General features: G+C 31.5%; 1 protein-coding gene across 1 annotated transcript in view; it reads right to left on the bottom strand.

Annotated features, from left to right (window-relative positions):
* Positions 1-19,583, bottom strand: part of LOC100914654 (complement factor H) — a 117,803-nt gene that overhangs the window by 28,432 nt on the left and 69,788 nt on the right. The window contains exons 10-14 of the mRNA XM_031937082.1: positions 15,717-15,896; positions 14,134-14,310; positions 12,198-12,374; positions 10,477-10,659; positions 10,170-10,349 (exon numbers count right to left, since the gene is read on the bottom strand). Coding sequence (XP_031792942.1) covers positions 10,170-10,349; positions 10,477-10,659; positions 12,198-12,374; positions 14,134-14,310; positions 15,717-15,896 — 897 coding nt within the window. The remainder of the gene's footprint in view (positions 1-10,169; positions 10,350-10,476; positions 10,660-12,197; positions 12,375-14,133; positions 14,311-15,716; positions 15,897-19,583) is intronic.

Below are 19,583 nucleotides of genomic sequence, written 5' to 3'. Positions count from 1 at the left end.
TTCTACTAAAAAGCTATTAGAAATAATCCACAACTTTAGCAAAGTTGCAGGATACAAAATAAATCCACATAAATCATCAGCATTTTTATACATCACTAATCCACTTTATCCATCAAAATCCAACAGGAAGCCATACAAAGAGAAATTCCATTTAAAATAACTGCCCATAATACAAAATGTTTGGGAATTTATCTGCCAAGGGAAAGTCAGGAACTCTACGAGCGAAAATACAAAACACTTTCCACACAAATAAAGTTTGTGCTAACTTTAACAAGTGGAAAAATATTAAGTGCTCTTGGATAGGTCAAGCGAATATAATAAAGATGACAGTATTTATTTAGTGCTAGACCTGGAATGACCTAGAAAAAATAACAACAAAATTCATCCGGAAGAACAAAAGGTCAAGAATTTTAAGGGAACCAATGGAAAAAAAAATCAAATGAAGGTGACCTAGCTGTACCTTATATAATACTATATTATAAACCACTATAAACCAACTATAATATATATATATATATATATATATTATATATAATATAAATAATATATTAAAATATATATAAATTATAATACCATATTATAAATACCAAAACCATTTGGTATTGGCTAAGAAATAGACTAGTTGATCAGTGGAATAGGTTAGGTTCATAGGACAAAATAGTCAATAACTATAGCAATCTAATGTTTGACAAACCCAAAGACCCCAACTTTTGGGATCAGTATGGCAAACCCCCCAACTTTCAGGATAAGAATTCATTGACACTGCTAGAAAAATTGGAAATTAGTATGGTAAAAACTAGGCATTGACCCACACTTAACACTGTACACCAAGATAAGATCAAAATTGGTTCATGATCTAGGCCTAAAGAATGAGATTATAAATAAATTTTAAAAAAACATAGGATAGTTTACCTTTCAGATCTGTGGAGGAGGAAGGAATTTGTGACCAAAGAAAAACTAGAGATCATTATTGATCACAAAATAGAAAATTTTGATTATATCAAGTTAAAAAACTTTTATACAAACAAAACCTTTGTACAAAACAAACAATTGTCTGTTTAATGCAGACAAGATTAGAAGGGAAAACTGGGAAAACATCTTTACAATTAAAGATTTGGATAAAGGCCTTATTTCCAAAATATATAGAGAGAATTGACTCAAATTTATAAGAAATCAAGCCATTCTCCAATTGATAAATGGTCAAAGGATATGAACAGACAATTTTCAAATGATTATTTGTTCCAAATCATTATTGATCAGAGAAATGCAAATTAAGACAACTCTGAGACACCACTTCATACTTCCCAGATTGGCTAAGATGACAGGAAAAGATAATGACAAATGTTGGAAGGGATGTAGGAAAACTGGGACACTGATGCATTGTTGATGGAGTTGTGAAATGATCCAACCATTCTGGAGAGCAATTTGGAACTATGCTCAAAAAGTTATCAAACTATGCATACCCTTTGATCCAGCAGTATTACTACTGGGCTTATATCCCAAATAGATCTTAAAGAAGGGAAAGGGATCCACATGTGCAAAAATGTTTGTGGCAGGCCTTTTGGCAGTGACTAGAAACTGGAAATTGAATGGATGCCCATCAATTGGAGAATGACTGAATAAATTGTGGTATATGAATGTTATAGAATATTATTGCTTTGTAAGAATGACCAGCAGAATGAATACAGAGAGGCTTAGAGAGATTTACATGAACTGATACAAAGTGAAATGAGCAGAACCAGGAGATCATTATATACTTTAACAATACTAGATGATGATCAATTCAGATGGAAGTGGCTATCTTCAATAATGAGAGGATCCAAATCAGTTCCAACTGATCAGTAATGAACAGAATTAGCTACACCCAGTGAAAGAACACTGGGAAAGGAGTGTGTACCACAACATATCATTTACAGTCTTTCTGTGATTATTAGCTTGCATTTTTGTTTTTCCTCCCAGGTTATTTCTTACCTTCTTTCTAAATCTGATTGTTCTTTGTGTAGCAAGACAACTGTATAAATATGTATACATATATTGTATTTAACATATACTTTAACACATTTAACACGTATGGGACTACCTGCCATCTAGGGGATGGGGGGAGGGAAGGAGGGAAAAAGTTGGAACAGAAGTTTTTGCAAGCGTCAATGTTGAAAAATTACCCATACATATGTTTTGTCAACAAAAAGCTATAATAAAAAAAAGAAGAAAAAGAGAAACAAATTAGGTATGCAACTGAAAATTAGAAAACAGCAAATTAAGAACTCAAAATATACATGAAAATAAAATTTCTGAAAACTCATAGAACAGATTAAACCCTGTTAAACAAAATTAAGAGGACTTAAAATTTTTAATAAAATAGTTTAAAGGAATAGTCAAGGCAAAAAGGAATTATAACCTAAACTGATTAAATTTTGAGTAGAAAGTAGGTCACTTTGAAGAAAAATCTGATAAACATAGAAACTAGACGCTTCCAGAATAGACTGGGTAGGTGGATTAATGAGATGAGTAATAAGTTTGGGTGTCTGGCAAGTTGTTGATACTCTCAACAATAATGAGAAAGTAAGAGGAGAGGTTTGTGAGGAAAGGCAGTGACTTCTATTTTGGATATACTGAGTTTGAGATACCTATAAGACATCCAGTTGAAGGTAATGGAGAATTGGATCTTAGGAGACAGTATGGACTGGATAGGCAAATATGAGAATTATTTGCATAGATGCAAATTGAACCTATGGTAAGTGATGAGACCAGTAATTATTCTAAGGATCATGAGAGAACCTGAGAGGAACTCATGATTAGCGTATATATGAACATATATAATGTTCAAGTAGACATTGAAGTGATCAGATACATAGTAAGGAAAATAAGAGAGAGTGATTTCATGAAAAGTCAGGAAAAGAGAAAATATTCAGGAGGCAATCAACAATGTCACATTCTGAAGAGGTCAAGAAAAATGGGGACTGAAAAAGGTCTTAGGTTTTGTCATTAAGAGATCTTTAATAACTTTAGAGAAGTCAGTTTCAGTTAAGCTAGATCACAGAGCATTTAATGCAAATGCAAAGTTGAGACAAAGAGAAATGGAGGCCATTTTTAATAAATGGTCTTCTGAAGAAATTTAAAGAAGCAGGAGGAGAAGAAATATAGAACTAGGGGTGATGGTTCAATTGAAATTTTTTAAAGAACATTGATAACTTGCTTTATATTTTACAGGATATATTGAGGCTTTTTGCCACAAGATCCTTCTTCTCCCTTTTCCCTCCATCTTGTTTTGTTCATATGACTTCTTCTCATAACTTCTCCTTTACCTCTGTCTCAAATGAAAATGTGCCTCTATTGTTGGCCAACATTATCTCCATCTATATACATGATTTCATTCCATACCATCCCTCAAATAGATTATCTCCTCTGTCATCGCTTTACCACCATTTATTTTTAATTTCTTATGTTTTCCTAGATTCTTCTCTATTGCCTACCAACACGTCCATATTCCTCCAATACTCAAAAAACTTTTATTTGATCCTTCCATCCCCAATAATTATCATCATACTTTTATTCTCCATTTTGTTGCTAACTCCTTGGGGAAAAAAAAAAAAAAGATTTACAATAATGACCTCCACTTTCCCTCCTCTCACTCTTTAAGCCCCTCATAATTTTCCAAATTCATCATTGCACTAAACTGCTCTCTTCAAGATTACAAATTATATTTTCTCAATCCTCATTCTTCTAGATATCTTTTCAGCCTTTGATATTGCTAATAACCCTTTCTTCCTTTATACTCTGGTCTTAATTTCAGTTATTTATATTAACTTATCCAGGGCAAAATCAACTGATTTCTCTTCTTCCCACTACATATAAAATGAGAGATATGAGGTATAAGGCCACTTGGCTCCTGTATACCTCCAAATTTATGATAAGATACATACATAGCCATTATGAACAGACCAGGACCCCATTGAACTATCCCAACATGATGTTCCAACTTCCAAAATAAGTTTTAGAGTGTTAGAGTCAATAAAAGATTAAAGAGAGATATTTATCTAAGCTTAAGGTAACTAAGTGGCTTGAATGGGATCTTTGGGAACTCTCAGTCTAAAGGAAGTAAAAAAGGTCAGGTGACTAGTCAGAAAGATTACAGGGATCTTTGCTAGCCCTGGTGCAACTTGTATTGATTAAAAACTCTATTGCCATAAGAACAGTTCCAGGTAGGCAAGGAAAGTTTCCAACTGGTAATTCTTCCTGTTTCAAGAGGAGTATTAGCATTTGTGGCTTCAGGAAAGAAGACAATCTGGTCATAGGACCAGTACCAAGTGCACTAATAATTGCAGGTATAGGACAGCAGTGGCCATTCTTAGGTATAGATGAGACTATAGATCAAGAGAGCAGTGACCACAACCTCTCCCAAAATACCACCACCTGACTAGACTCTTAGAAAACTTAGATATAATAGAGTACTGAGAAAAATGAATGAGAATAGAAAGGAATATACCTTTTTTCAGTAATGTGTGGAACTTACACAAAACTGACCATGTATTAGGGCATAAAAGCCTTACATTCAAATGCAGAAAGGCAGACTAGTAAATGCATCCTTTTTAGATCTCAATGTAATAAAAAATTACACTTAATAAAGAGTCAGAAAAAAAAACTAAACACTAATTGGAAATTAAACAATCTAATGCAAAAAAATTAGTTCAAGTAACAAATCATAAAACAATCAACAATTTCATACAAGAAAATGGTGGTATAAGACAACATATCAAAACTTATGAGATGCAGCCAAAGCAGTTCTCAGGGAAAATTTTATATCTCTTATTGCTTACATGAATAAAACAGAAGAATCAGGCAACTAAAAGATAGAAAAAAAATTTTAATTTCCAATTAAATGCCAAATTAGAAATTGTGACAAAGGAGAGATTAATAAAACTGAAAGGAAAAAAAAAACTATTGAACTAATAAATAAAATCAAGAGGTCGTTTTATGGGGAAAAAAACACACAAGGTAACACCACCTTGGAAGCACTAAAATCTTAGAGATACCTGAAGCTCCAGGATGAAATAGAGGTCAACTTTAATAAAGTTCAAACTGAAGAAATAGTTTGAGGAAGTCAGCAAACAAACCAAAATAGAGAACTTAATCATAAAAAAAAAAAAAAGCTGTGGTAAAAGAGATCAAGATACAAGTTAAGAAAACAAAAATGTGAAAACAGGTACAATGAAGATGTCAAAGAATAATGCTAATTGGAGCTCAAACCATCAATAATTCCTTGAAGAGATAATAGTGGTAGAGGAAAAATTGGACAAATAAATGAGTGATAGCATGAAAAGAGAATAAACTTTGTGAAAGATGCAACAAAAATATACCAAAGAAACTAATAACTTAAGAGAGAAATCTACTTTATATGCCAGTAATTAACAAAATTAATAATGTTAATATTATTTTAGATACATGTATATGGATATGTTAATGTGAATGCATGTATGTGTGTGTATGTATGTCTGTATATATGTGTGTATGTGTATGAATATAGGTGTAGGTATGTGTTTATAGAGATATATGTAAAGATGTAGGTATGAATATACATCTTCAGGGAAATGGGGGGGCTATGAAAAGGGGAAAAATAAAGTAAAAAAAATATGGAATAGAAGAATAACCTATAAGGAAGCAAAGATGAACAGTCATGAATATAATGTCTTTTATTATTACATATACTTTTCTGAAAAGGCAATTTATTATTACATATTTTGAACCTCCTCCCCACCCCCCCACACCCCTGGTGTTCCACAAAACATGTAACTATGCTTTATTTTTTTTTCTGTTGTTTTTAAGTTTTGTCTTTAGTTTTAGATATACAAATAAAACTTAAAAATAATAGCGACTTAAAAAGGAGATTTGGCCTAGTGATAAAAAAAAAGACAAAAATTCATCAAAGAAAATTTAATTGTAGAATACATGAAATGGATAGGGGGAAAGGTACAGTAGTTTACTGGAGAAAATAATTTCTTAAAAAATAGAATTGTATATGTAGAAACTCATAACTCCACAAGACATTAAAAAACAAACCAAAAAAAATCAAAGTCCAAATGAAAACAAAAATAGAAAATGTATAATTAACATATATTGAATTCCTTGCCATCAAGGGGAAGGGGTTGGGGGAATGGAGGGAAAAAATTTGGAACACAAAGTGATGCAAGGATGAATGTTGAAAATTATTTATTCATATGTCTTGAAAATAAAAAATCTTAATAATTTTTTAATTAAAAAAAAAGAAGAAAACGTGAAATATCTAATTGGTAGAACCAATGATTTGGAAAACAGATTGAGAAGAGATAATTTAGGAATTAATGGACAACCTGAAAGTCATAATGAAAAAAGACTCTCTACATAACATTTCAAGAAAATATAAAAGAAAACTCCCCTGGTATCCTAGAAACAGAAGGTAAAAAAGAAATTAAAAGGAATCCATCAATTATTGCCTGAAAAAGATCTCAATATGAAAATTCCCAAGAATATTATATTCAAATTTCAGATCTGCTAGGTGAAGAAGAAAATATTGCAAGCAGCCAAAAGGAAAATATTATGGAAAAATAGTCAGGATCATGCAAATGGAGAGCTTAACATATGAAATATTGAAAGACAAAGGAGCTAGGATTACAACCAAAATCACTTATCCAGAAAAACTAAGTATATTTTTTAGCGGAAAAAACAGTTTTTAATGAAATAGAAGACTTCTGAGCAAGAAAAAAACAGAACTAAATAGAAAACTTGACATTCAAACAAAATACTCAGAAGAAACATAAAAAGCTGAATATAAAAAAAGGTAAACATGATGAATTTAATAAATTTAAACTGTTTGTATTTCTCTATGTTATATGCAACTCCTAAAAATTTTATCATTATTAGGGCACTTAGAAGAATATATAGACAGAAGGCATGATTTAATCAATAGATAGGGGTATAGCAAATCAACTCTGTTGGGATGATCTAAAATATGTTTTAAAAAATGGGAAAACAAACAGGAATCCACTGAAGAGACGAGGAAGGGAGAGAAGGAATGGGAAAATTTTTATTTTATAAAAAAGGAGCATAACTAAGAGCTTTCAGAATGGAAGGAAAAATGAAAGGGGATTGGGCAATGCTTAAACCTTCCTCTTACTGGAATTCCTTCAAAGAAGGAAGAAGGAACACACACACACACACACACACACACACTTAGGTAAAGAAGTCTATGTTATCTAAAAAGGAAATAGGAGGGGAAGGGAATAAAAAAGATAGGATGGTGATAAAGGGGAGGGTAGATTAAGAGAAGCAATAGAAGCAAAACAGGCTTTTGAAGAAGGAAAGGATAAAAAGGATAAGGATAAATAAAAGAAAATCAGATGAAGGGGAATACATAATTAGTAATCATATCTATGAATGCAGATAGGGTAAGATAATCCATAAAATGAAATCTTATAACAGAACTGATTAGAAACCAGAATCCAAGAATTTGTTGTTTACAAGAGATACATTGAAAGAGAAACATACACAAATAAAGTTAAAATAAAGGGTGAAGCATTATCTATTTGGGTCAGTTGAAGTAAAAAAAAATAATCATGACCTCTAAAAGAGATAATCGGGAAACTACATTTTCCTAAAAGGTACTGTAAATAATAAAATAATATCAAAAAATTTTACAGCCATTTTCTATAACAAAGGCCTCATTTCTCATATACAAAACAGTCAAATTTATATATACATATAAAAATAAGAGCCATTCCCAAATTGATAAATTGTCAAAGGATATAAACAGGCAGGTTTCAGAAGAAGAAATTGAAGCCATCTATATTCACATAAAAAGCTTAAATCACTATAAATTAGAGAAGGCAAATTAAAATAACTCTGTGGTACATCACACCTGTAAGAAATGAGAAATGCTAGAGGGGATGAGGGAAAATAGGTACATTAATGAATTGTTGATAGAGTAGCAAATTGATAGAGAATGGTCTGGAATATTCTCATAGTTTTATAAAATAGGGTGTACTCTTTGAGCCAGATATATTACTAGGAAAAGGGAAAGAAGCTAGATATAAAAAACATTTACGGCAGCTCATTATGAGGTGTCAAAAAAAAAGAAATTGAGATAATGCTCATCAATATAACTCCATAAGTTGTATCATGTGATTTTGATAAATTAATATAATGCTATAAGAAATAACACGGGGTTTCAGAAAAAAAAATGTGGCAAGACCTATATGAATGGATATAAAGTTAAGTAAGAAGAACTGGGATATCATTGTGCACAGTAACCACAATGTTGTAATGATCCACTCTGAAATTCTTGGCTTTCATCAATACAATGACCCAAGACAATTAAAGCACTTATGATGAAAAAATATTAACTACTTCCAGAGAAAGAACTGATGAACTCTAAGTTTAAATTGATATATAATTGTCTCACTTTATTTGGGGGGGGGTTGTTTTATGATATGGTTAATATGGAAATATGATTTATATGATTTCACATGTTTAAATGATATTATATTGTTTGTCTATAATGTTTGTCTTAATTATATTGTAATGTCTTAATGTGTGGCAGGGAGGGAGAAAATTTGGAACTCAAAATTTAAAAAGGAAAAATGTTAAGAATTAATGTATTTTTTAAACAAGGAAGGGGTACATGGTGCCACCTATAATTGACATGGCTCTTTATATTTCATATTGTGAAATTTTTTTACAATATGGATTGTGAAAAGTATTGTAAAGATGAGTTGTGGACTTCAACTGGTTGTTTGTACTAATATAGGGAGAGAAAGAAAGGGTTCTCATTGGATAAAATAAATGAGGAAAAAACCTCAGGAATTCAAGATTTATTTACCCTTTAGAAAAAAAATTCTAGGGGTAGCTATGTGGTACAGTGTAATAGTGCACTGATTTTCAGTCAAGAGGACTTGAGTTCGAATTTGATGTCAGATATATGACACTTATTAGTAGTGTGATCATAGGCAAGTTACTGCCTCCCCCAAAAGAAAATAAGTTCTGTTTTTCCACCCTTTTGTGATAGTATCAGGCAGAAAATTATAATAATAGCTAGCTTTTATTCAACACTTTAAAAGTTTACAAAGAACTTTACATATCTCATATGATTGTCAAAACAATCCTGAAAGGTGCTTTTATTATCCCTATTTTATAGTTGTAATATAGAAAAGAGAACAGCTTTGATCAAGATAACAGAGTTAATAAGTATCTGGAGTAAGATTCAGACTCAAGTTTTGTAGATTCTATGTTCCAAACTGTATAATTTAGACCAACTAATGTAAGTTCAATTGGAAAGGGTTTTGCATGGATGAGGGCAGCAGGGGTAGCCCAAGAAGGGTAAAGTTTTTGTTTTTTTTCTGTAATCACATTTTTCTATTTTTACTCTCTCAAGTGGAACACTGTATTGTTTAAGTCCATTTTCACAACAGCTAGGATATGTAAGAAGTAAAGATGCTAACCTACATTGTTATTTTGCCCACCAACAATCCCAATTCTTTTTTTTTTTCAATGCTTTTGAAGAAAACATGGAGTCGTATTGTTGACAATTTTGGGAACTGCATAAAGAAAGAAAATTTACATAGGAAGATGACAGTTTCCTACGGCCACTTAAACTTCAGAATAATTTTCGGCAAGAGAGCAAAAGTTTAAGGAGTTCTTTTCTAAAGTTTACTTCTTATTTTGAAGACTACTACATGGTTCAACAGATAAGATACCTTTGAAATGAATTTTATATAAGTGTGGTTATGAAACACTTGTTATGTCACCGCACATTAAGTAAAAAGTTTGATTAATGTTTTAATTTTAAGAAATATTTCATAACATGAAACCTTGCCAAATAAAGGAATAGGATTTACATGAGATAAATAATTGCAAAAAAAAAAAATTAGGTTTATACTTCTTTATAAAGGGAAACTTTACAATACAAAAAGGCTTTGGGAATAATATATACTTATCAAATTCAGAAGCATATATGTACTTATTATGCCACACTAATTTTGAATTTTCTAATTAATGTGTCATTAATTAATAATAATCAGCATATTAATTATTAAGACATTACCTTAATATTATTTCAAATATAATTTTTAAATTACAAAGAAATATAAATATTTTCTGACTAAAAAGTTGTGGACAATATCAAAGTTCTGATCATTTACCAATGCATGTAGGGAGTTGTGTCCAATTTCCATGACTACATGTAATTGTCTTGCTTCCAACCATTGTAAAATTATTTTCACAGCCATATTCCACTGAAGCCCCATGGGTATTTGACAGATTAATAGTCTGAACATGACCATGGATGAGTTCGGGTACTTCAGCACATCTTCTTCTTTCCTCTACATAAATTAGACATAAATATGATTAAATTATTTTCAAAAATAAAATTACTTTTCCTATACATACATGTATATATGTTCACACCTGGACAAAATAGTTATACAAATGCAGTTTACAATGCATTACCAACACAAGTGGGTAAGGTTGTCCACTGTCCATCATTGCATTGTATTTTCTTTGGTCCTCTCATTTCAAATCCAAGATCACAATTATACTCTACTACATCTTTATGACAGTATATCTTTTGGTTTGAGTCCTTAGGTGTCCCATTCACAAGTTCAGGTGGCTGCTGACAACATTTTACTCTCTCTATAATAGAAAGGCAATGTAAGTCTTTTTATAATTGTATACATCACTGGATTATTGATTTAAACTTAGAAGACATCTCAGAGGTCATTGAATTTAATTCTCTCATTTTACATTTGGAGATCAGAGAACTTAAAGGATTTGCTTAATGTTATACAAGCAGTAAACAGTGAAGCTAGGATTCAAACTTGGGACCTCTGGGGATCTAGTCCTTTTTGTACTGAACTATACTTGATTCTGTCATCCAGTCTTTTACCTACCAACACTGCCCAGTTTGATGTTCTCTGAAAATTTTATGAACATGATATCCAGGCCTTCATCCAAGTCAATAACAAAACTGTTAAACAGCAAATAGTAAAGCACAATTCCCTAGGGACTTTGGTGGTGCCCTCCATCCAGGATGATGGCTAACTAACTCTATTACACTTTTTGCATTTAGCCATTTAAACCACTCTGAATACATCTGCTTTTAATGTTACCTAGCCTTACATCTTTATATACTGCATGAGCAGCATAAGAAATTTTTATCAAACCCTTCCATTACAATTTACTTTAGTGATTCTTTCCTTTAGTAGTTTCTTGCCACCACCCTATGCACAGTTATCTTTATAGTTAGTTATGACCTGGACAAATAGACTTTCTGATCAACTTGCTGTGCACCACATGGGAAGCCCAAAACAATATACAAGTAGGACAGCAATTGCTATCATACCTATCCTTAGGTCTGGGGAATCTGGTACAGTTAACTTGAAAATAAATTACCAACAAGTCTATCCAGACACTGACAAAGCAATGAGCCAATTCCTGATTAGTGCGGAGTCCTCTGCTCTACCAGTTGAGAAAACACTATACATAAATCCTGTGTTACACTAATCTGTGCTGTGTTATGCTAAAATTCATTGACTGAATTCTTTTCTACTCCTGTTATCCCCAGCTGAACAGGAAGAATATCTGATCCAAAAGAACCTATGTACTTGGCTATCACAGAGACAATTCTAATATTGATTAAATTGACATACTTGTGGACTTTTTTGGTTCCTTGTCCAACTGGTGCTCATAACTCAGTACACCACAACCCTGGATTACTCCCACCATGGACTTCCTGCACTCTTACCCACATACTCATGAATAAATTTAGAGAAAATCATTAACTGACTATATTTCCTTTTATTTCCTCTAGACCATATAGAACATTAAAACACACACACACACACACACACACACACACACACACACACACAGCTTACATACTCAATATAGATAGGAAAAACTTCCTAACATCCCACTGAGCAATTTGGAGTGAATTTTTCTTTACATATAATAAAATTCAAATGTTGAAATGAAACATCTTCTTAATCAAGAATGTGAATATCACTCCTAATACTTTAATTTGTCTTTTTGGTAAGCTAAAGCAGATATGAATGATTACCTACTAATTTAAAATATTTTATAGGAAACCTACAGCAAAGATATAAACTTGTATAAGAATTATGTTCAGAAATTCTATGATTACTATCAGCAATTTGAGAAGAAATGTTTACGTTTACATGTAGGAACTCCAGGGGACCATCCAAAGTGGTAACACTGCACTGAAAGTGATCCAACTAGTTTAAATCCATTGGAACATCGAAATGTCACTACATCTCCAACTTTATATTTCTCTTCCCTGAGATCAGGATTTAAATTTTCTTGTAGAAGAGGAAGCTGACATGCTTTTTCTAAAAATAAAAACAAAATAAATAGTGTTTTAATTTTTTAAAAAGTCCATTAACAAATAATATATTATGATCTAAAACATTTTAAGCCAATAATCTAACTAGCTAAATATGCAATTTTACTTAGTGTTTATCTGGTAAATATTAATGAAATAAAGGTCTCTTTTACTCAAATATATTAGATTAAATAAGCTAATGGCAGTGGAGAGGTATAGAAAGAGGATGCATAGAAAACAAAAGTAACATAAAGATAATTTTTTGTGAGTGGGTTGGAATTAAATGACTAAGTTGGAATTTAATTTCAGTATTGGAAAAAACAAGTGGGGAAAACAACCTAGAAAATGAAATCTTGGATAATTATTTAAATTATAATATTATAAGTTTGTTCAATAGAAAAAAAATATGTTTTTGTAGAGATCATATAGTTCAACTCTCTAATTAGACTGACTAAATTAAAACATCATGTAGCCATTAATTGATAATCTAAAATCAGAACATTACTGTACATTATTGTACAATGTATATAGTCCTTTTTTAATTATTGATAAAACAACATACAATGCATATACACATTGTGCAAGTATGTTTATACATACATACAATCTCTGATTTAATCTATATATTGTATAATACTCAAAGATATGGTTCTTGAATGTTATTTATTTTATGAAACCTCATATTTTAAATTATATTCAGACATAATCTAAACCATTGATTTATATCATAAAATTTGACATGATTTCCCATGGGAAAAATATTTTGTGACATTCTGAAGACATGACAAACCATTAAGTGAAACACATATTAAATCACACATTTAAGGTATATGTATGACAAAATAATAATGCTTCAGTCATTAAAATATGAATGACCAGCAATTTCTAATATAAAATATAATAGTTTAATGATTTAAAGGAAAAAATAATGACAATTTAATTAGAAAAGATGAAGTAAACACACTGAACCTAAAGGGGCTGGTAGCTACAAAGACTGCCAAACCCACAATAGTTTGGAGATGAAGCAACTTCAGGAAGAACTTCAACAAGGAGTCTAGAGAAGTCCCCAGTGGTATTGGTACCCACATAAAAGAGCCAGAACTTGAAGGACATTTTGATAATGAGCATTAATGTCTGAATTTATTTAGGGAGTGACTAGTAAACATTTGTAAAATGTTTTTAATATTCAAATATTATTCATCAACTCATCTGAATGCTTGCATTGCTCACCAAAGCATTCTTATACGCTAGCTCTTTAGGCTGATCTGAAAAATGTCTTTTTATCCTATCCAAAATAATTCTGCAAAAATAGCTTATATTATTAGCATTAATTCTGGAATTACTGTGATTATCCAGAAATCCATCTAGTAGAAATGACTTGACAATTTCTTCTGTAGATACTGCATCTCTCATTACCCTAGAGCAATATGACTTGGAAAACAAAGTTTTTTCCTACTAAAATATTATCAAATAATTGAATAGTTGAAACTATTGGTTTTGTCAAAAATAAAATGATGCATCACTATCTGTCTTGATTCTGAAGAACCACCTGTCCTGCCTCTGACGCCTCATTCATAGGTGCCCCCCTTTTTCGGAATAACATGATAGTGGGGACTGGGTTATTTCACTTTTCAATCCTTAGCAAAATGCTTAGCACATAGTAAGTTCTTAATACTTTTTTATTCATTGAAAACATTAACAATTGAAATTCATTCATCCATGAATTCCTGCCCAACTTTTGTTTTAACTCAGCAAAAGTAACTTACCATAGCATTCAAGTACTGTAGGCCACTCATCAGTACCACATACTTTGAAACCTGTAGTTTTCCCACTTGTGATTTCATATCCATCAATGCATTCATATTCTAATTTTTCCTTAGGCTTCAGAAATGTCTTATTTCCCATATATCTGGCATTTTCAAATTGTGGAATTTCACAAATTTCTAAATGAAAAAAGAAGTTGGAATTTTATCTCTGATATAGCCTCATATATATTTAAACTCAGCAAATCATACCTCACAAAAAGCCATGTCTTCATTGCTGGGTTTTTAAAACAAAAATGAAATAAAGTACTATACATTAAACAATAAACAAATATCTGCCATTTCTCCCCCTGAAAATTGGATTTCTAGGAATCCATTTCAGGACTTTATCCAAGTGCATGTTTCCCAGAGGACAAAGGTTTGTGAACCACCTATTATCTATCTCATAATATTATGTCCAAATTAAGTATGGAATTTTGAAAATGTTTCATATAGACTGCCAGCTTTTCTAAGAGAAATCTAAAATCAAAGGGAGTACATGACTAATACTTATTTTTTTCATATCCTATGAACTTGGCTCATAAAACACGGAACAGAAATCTCATTTTTACAAATTTTATCAGTAAGTATTAATCTTTTTGTGCTTCTCATGCCCAGTAAAAACCTAAGAGCTTTGTGGTAATGATGGTCTTCTTTCAGGATACTAAGGCATCATTTGATATGCATGAAAATTAATAAATTGAATTAATGTGATTAATTGTCTTTGGGAATTAAAGTGATTGAATTCCCAATTTACTACTAGGTGAAAACTTGATCATCAAGGAGAATTAACTAGCATATTTGCAGGTTGAGGTCTCAAGTTCAAACCCCAAATTTATGAGCTATCTATCTGGTATCTTGAATAAAATCACGTAAGATCCTTTGGCCTCAGGTAATTTATCTGTTTGAATAAAATAAGGGGGAATGAACTAGATGATTTCTAGGAGTTCTTCCAATTTTATTTAGCAATACAAAAATCTATGTATTAATATGTGAAATTTTTGCTCATGAATCACAAAAAGGGAGAATGTAAAGTAAAATTCAAATGTTAAATTAAGAAATTAAAGATAAACAATAAAATCTGAGCTGCCATTTATTCCTTAGGCTTCATTATAGATAAATCCTTGTTATCTATTTTTCACATTGAAAAAATGTGTCATAAACTGATATTATACAAGATTATAATCTTTGGAGTCATTCTAATAAATTTAATCTGAACTAGGCTTTTATTTGTAGCATGTTTATTAGACACATACTATAAGACAGATTTTGTGATGGAGTTGAGAATATGAAAATTAAAATGAAATAACCTCTTTCAAGAAGTTTATAGTTGATTGAGGAGACAATATGTGCATATACATGTATAAGTACATACAAAAATAGAAGAGGTAACTTTCAAATTTACAAGCATTTAAAATGGGATCATCCAGACAATATCTGCCTCTTATAGAATCAAATAAAACCATTCTTTGCCTAGAGGTGAGATAGAGTAGATGTATCCCTAACTACCTTCAGGAATAGAATAAATAAAACACTAAATTACTTACTGATACAACTTGGTTGATTTAACCATCCTCGTTGCCCACATTTGATAAATCCTTCTTTTTTTCCATCTCTTGTTGCATATCCTTCTTTACATTGATATCTTGCTACTGCATTGACAGGATAATATATTTTTGATTCAGAAAAAAATCCATTATTGAAATAATTTTTCACTAAGCATGTTTCTGAAAGAGAAGGATTACAAGCAAATTATTGACATTAGTCTCCTTACTGTCTTAATACAAAACCAATAAATAAAACAATAGTTACCCCCCCCCAAATAAGTTAGTTTTATAAAACCCAATCTGCTTCACTCATTGATGATCTGAATAAGGTATCCTGTTAACAGTCACTTCTCCCATTGTTGAGAACTTTCTCATCATGAATCAAGAAGCCATAGTCTACTCCTTATAGTCTGAACCTCTAAGGAAGTATATTGATACTATTAGATTATTAAGGTCAATGGCCAGGGAAGATCCTTTGGATGGTGGCTCTAATCTTCCTATGGAATTTTGATGCAGATAATATTTTCATCAGTTTTTCAGGGGAATCTAGAATGACTTGGGTATCTCTAATGTCCTAAGGCAATCATGAATTTGCTAGGATTTCCCACAACCAATCTATTAACACAAGAATTTCTAGACAGAGTTAATTTAGTCCAGAATGGGATTTTTCTCCATCACTGCAATTTAAATACCCTGAGGCAGCTGACTACCGGACTGTGGTTTGCAAATCACAGGACATTAACATTTCATATCTGTAACATACTACAAGAGGAATCTAGTCTGGCTCATAATGAAATAATCATCCTCTCTAAAACATTCTCCATGACTGACAATCAAGCTTCTTATTGAAGACTTCCATTTATTTGGAGTTTATTACCTGGGAGGCTATCCCATTCTACTTTTTAAGAGCATTAACTGTTAGTTACTTATAACCTTTGTCTTCCTCTTTGCACATAGACTTGTCCTCTAATCAAAACAATTCTAGTCCTTCTTTCATATGATATCCCTGCCTCACACTCAGTCATTTAACAAACATTTCCTATATACCAACTACTGTGCTTTAGCATGACAATAGAGACAAAAAAGCCCCTATTTTTAAGGAGTTCAATTCTTAAAAGGAAGAATATTCCATAAATAACAAAGAACATCTAATATGCGATGGATTATCTCAGAGAAGAAATTGTTAGAAGTTGAGGTGACTAGAAAAGACTTCCTGTAGAAGGTAAAAATTGAACTGGATCTTGAAGGAAGACAGAACTACTAAGAGATGCAAGCAAGGAGGGCAATATTCCAGACTTGAGAGAACAGCAAACACAAAAGCATAGACATTAAGAGAGGTCAATATAACTCCATGTCTATAGTATGTAGAAGGAAATAAAATGGAAGAAAAGTAGAAAAGTTGAAAAGCAGGACAAGGTTCACTTGTGAAGGACTTTAACTGGCATAGAACTTTGTCTTTAATCTTAGACATGTTAAGGAGCCACTGGAGTTTCTTGAGAAGGGAAGTGACATTTTTTTAAAAAATCATTTTCTCTGCTGATTAAATGATAGATTGGAGTGATGAAAGATTTAAGGCATGGTGACCAACCAGAAGGCTAAAGTAATAGTCTATCAAATGGTAATTAGGAACTTAACTTGGATATTGGCTATGAGAAGTGGGAAAAGGAATATACATGAGATATGTTATGAAAGTTGAAATGACAATATGTAGCAAGAAAGTGAATATATGGGCTTAGTGAGAGTGACCTGTTGATAATAATAACTGGGTTTTGAGCCCCCCAAATTGTGAAAATGGAATTTTCTTGATGCTACCATGGAAGCTTGGAAAAGGGAAGGGTTTAGGGATAGGAAAGATAATTATTTCTGTGATTGACATAATGAGTTTGAGATTGCTATGAAATCTCTAATTTAAGATATTCAAAAATCATGATAATTTAGGACTTGAGCTTAGGAAGTATACTAGCACTGGAGATATAGAGCTGGGATTCATCTGCATAGAGATGATAATTTAATTCATGGAAGCCAATGAGATCACCAAGTGGTATATTATAAATGAAAAAAATAAAAGCAGGTAGAGAACAGAACTTTCATGAACCATAGATGTGATGTCAATAAGGAGTAGTCATAGGGGTATGATGTAGTAGTCCACTAAAACAACCAGAATTCTTCCACATTACCTATTCTCTCATTTAACTCACCCATACATCTATATAATTGAAATCCTTTTTTAAAATTACATATGCCTTTACAATTGACATCTAAAGTAGATTCTAAACTTAGAGAAATATGGATCACCATGGGGAAAGAATCTGTTCCCTACACCTAATTTAGCTCTGAAAAATATGTTTCTCAAGACTCAGATTTGAGATAGCTAGCCACTGCAGTACAGTTATATATGTGAAAGTGGTTAAGAAAAGGAGAATGTGTGAAACAAGGACTATCTTTTAATGACATCATATCTTCTAAGTGTTTCAATGGGCTATTTGAAAGGATTTCAATATTAGATATTTCTATTTTTAAAAATTTTATTTCTTAAGATCTATCTTATAATGTTAAGTCACTAAAATCAAATCACCAATTAGATGACTTAAATCATAGAGTTTAAGTTAGAAGAAATCTTTCTGTAATATCCTGAATATATATTTTCCATTTTTGTTAAATACCCTGATAGATTGCCTCTTCATTTCTCAACAATGCTTATTTTAATTGCTTTCCCAAATGGGATTGTGGAAATATCATATTTCTTGATTTTTTATACAGGTATTAAAATAACATTCAGCCTTTCAAGACTCAGCACAACTGCCATCTCCTAAGATAAGTCTTCTTTGATCATTTTAAGTGTTTGCTTTGATCTCTCTCTTCAAATTATCATGTACCAACATAGTTACATGTTCTAGTCCTCCAATAGCATGTGAACTATATATTAGTGGGGAATTTATTTTTATTTTATTTGTCCTATCCTATCACCTTAGATAGTTTGGTGCACAAAAATTTTTTAAATGATTATTAGAATGGATTTGTAATAATTCATAATATCTCAATATTTCCTCTATCTCCTTTCTCTCCTTGTGTTCTTTCTCTTCTTTTTCTCTATTTCTTCCTTTTTAAAAATTTTCTATGCCTTTTATTTTTTATTTTCCTCCATCTTGTCCTTCAATAGTTTCCATGCACGTGTCTGTTTTTCCTTTCCTTTCCTTTCCTTGATATTTTTCACTTATTCTTTCATTTCCTTTGTTCTTTCAATTCCTGCCCATTTTCTTTCCTTTTCTTCAACTTTCTCTTCTAATTTATCTTTACTTCTCTCCAAATCTTCTATGGCTTTCTGAACTAAAAATAGCAACATATTTGTTGAATCTTTTTTGTATTGAGTATTGATATAAGTAATTGTAGTGTCCTTGTGGACAAAATAATTGTGAATTGTTATCCGACATCTTTTGACCCTCAACCACATCTCTTCCTTTTTGATTTGACTGTTTCATTCTCTTTGGGAGACATGTCTGTCCACCTGATTTCCCTAGGCTATTTCAAAAGACACTGTTAAGTGTAGGGAGGAAAAGTATGCATGTAACTTTATTCTACCAAGAAATAATAGCAGTACTCAAGAAATTATTTTGTCCTAAAAGATAACCTATATAGGCCGATTGTGGGAAAGAACAAACTATAGTTGTAGACATTTTGAAAATAGATCTCTTGACCCACATTAACTTCAACTTTATGACTCTTGTCAATTGACCTAAATTTAATGTGGAGAGAGCCAACCTTACAGAAAAATTCACAAAATTTTTTCTCAGAGCTCCTTTTAAAGATCACCAATTCAATGGCAAATAGCAAATAGTATTTTATGTCAAGCTATTTTTTCCTATATGC

The sequence above is a fragment of the Sarcophilus harrisii genome, chromosome 4 (assembly GCF_902635505.1).
Source record: "Sarcophilus harrisii chromosome 4, mSarHar1.11, whole genome shotgun sequence".
Classification (NCBI taxonomy): Eukaryota; Metazoa; Chordata; class Mammalia; order Dasyuromorphia; family Dasyuridae; genus Sarcophilus; species Sarcophilus harrisii.
The sequence above is the reverse complement of the archived record's forward strand: the minus strand, read 5'-3'. Positions and strand labels throughout refer to the sequence as shown.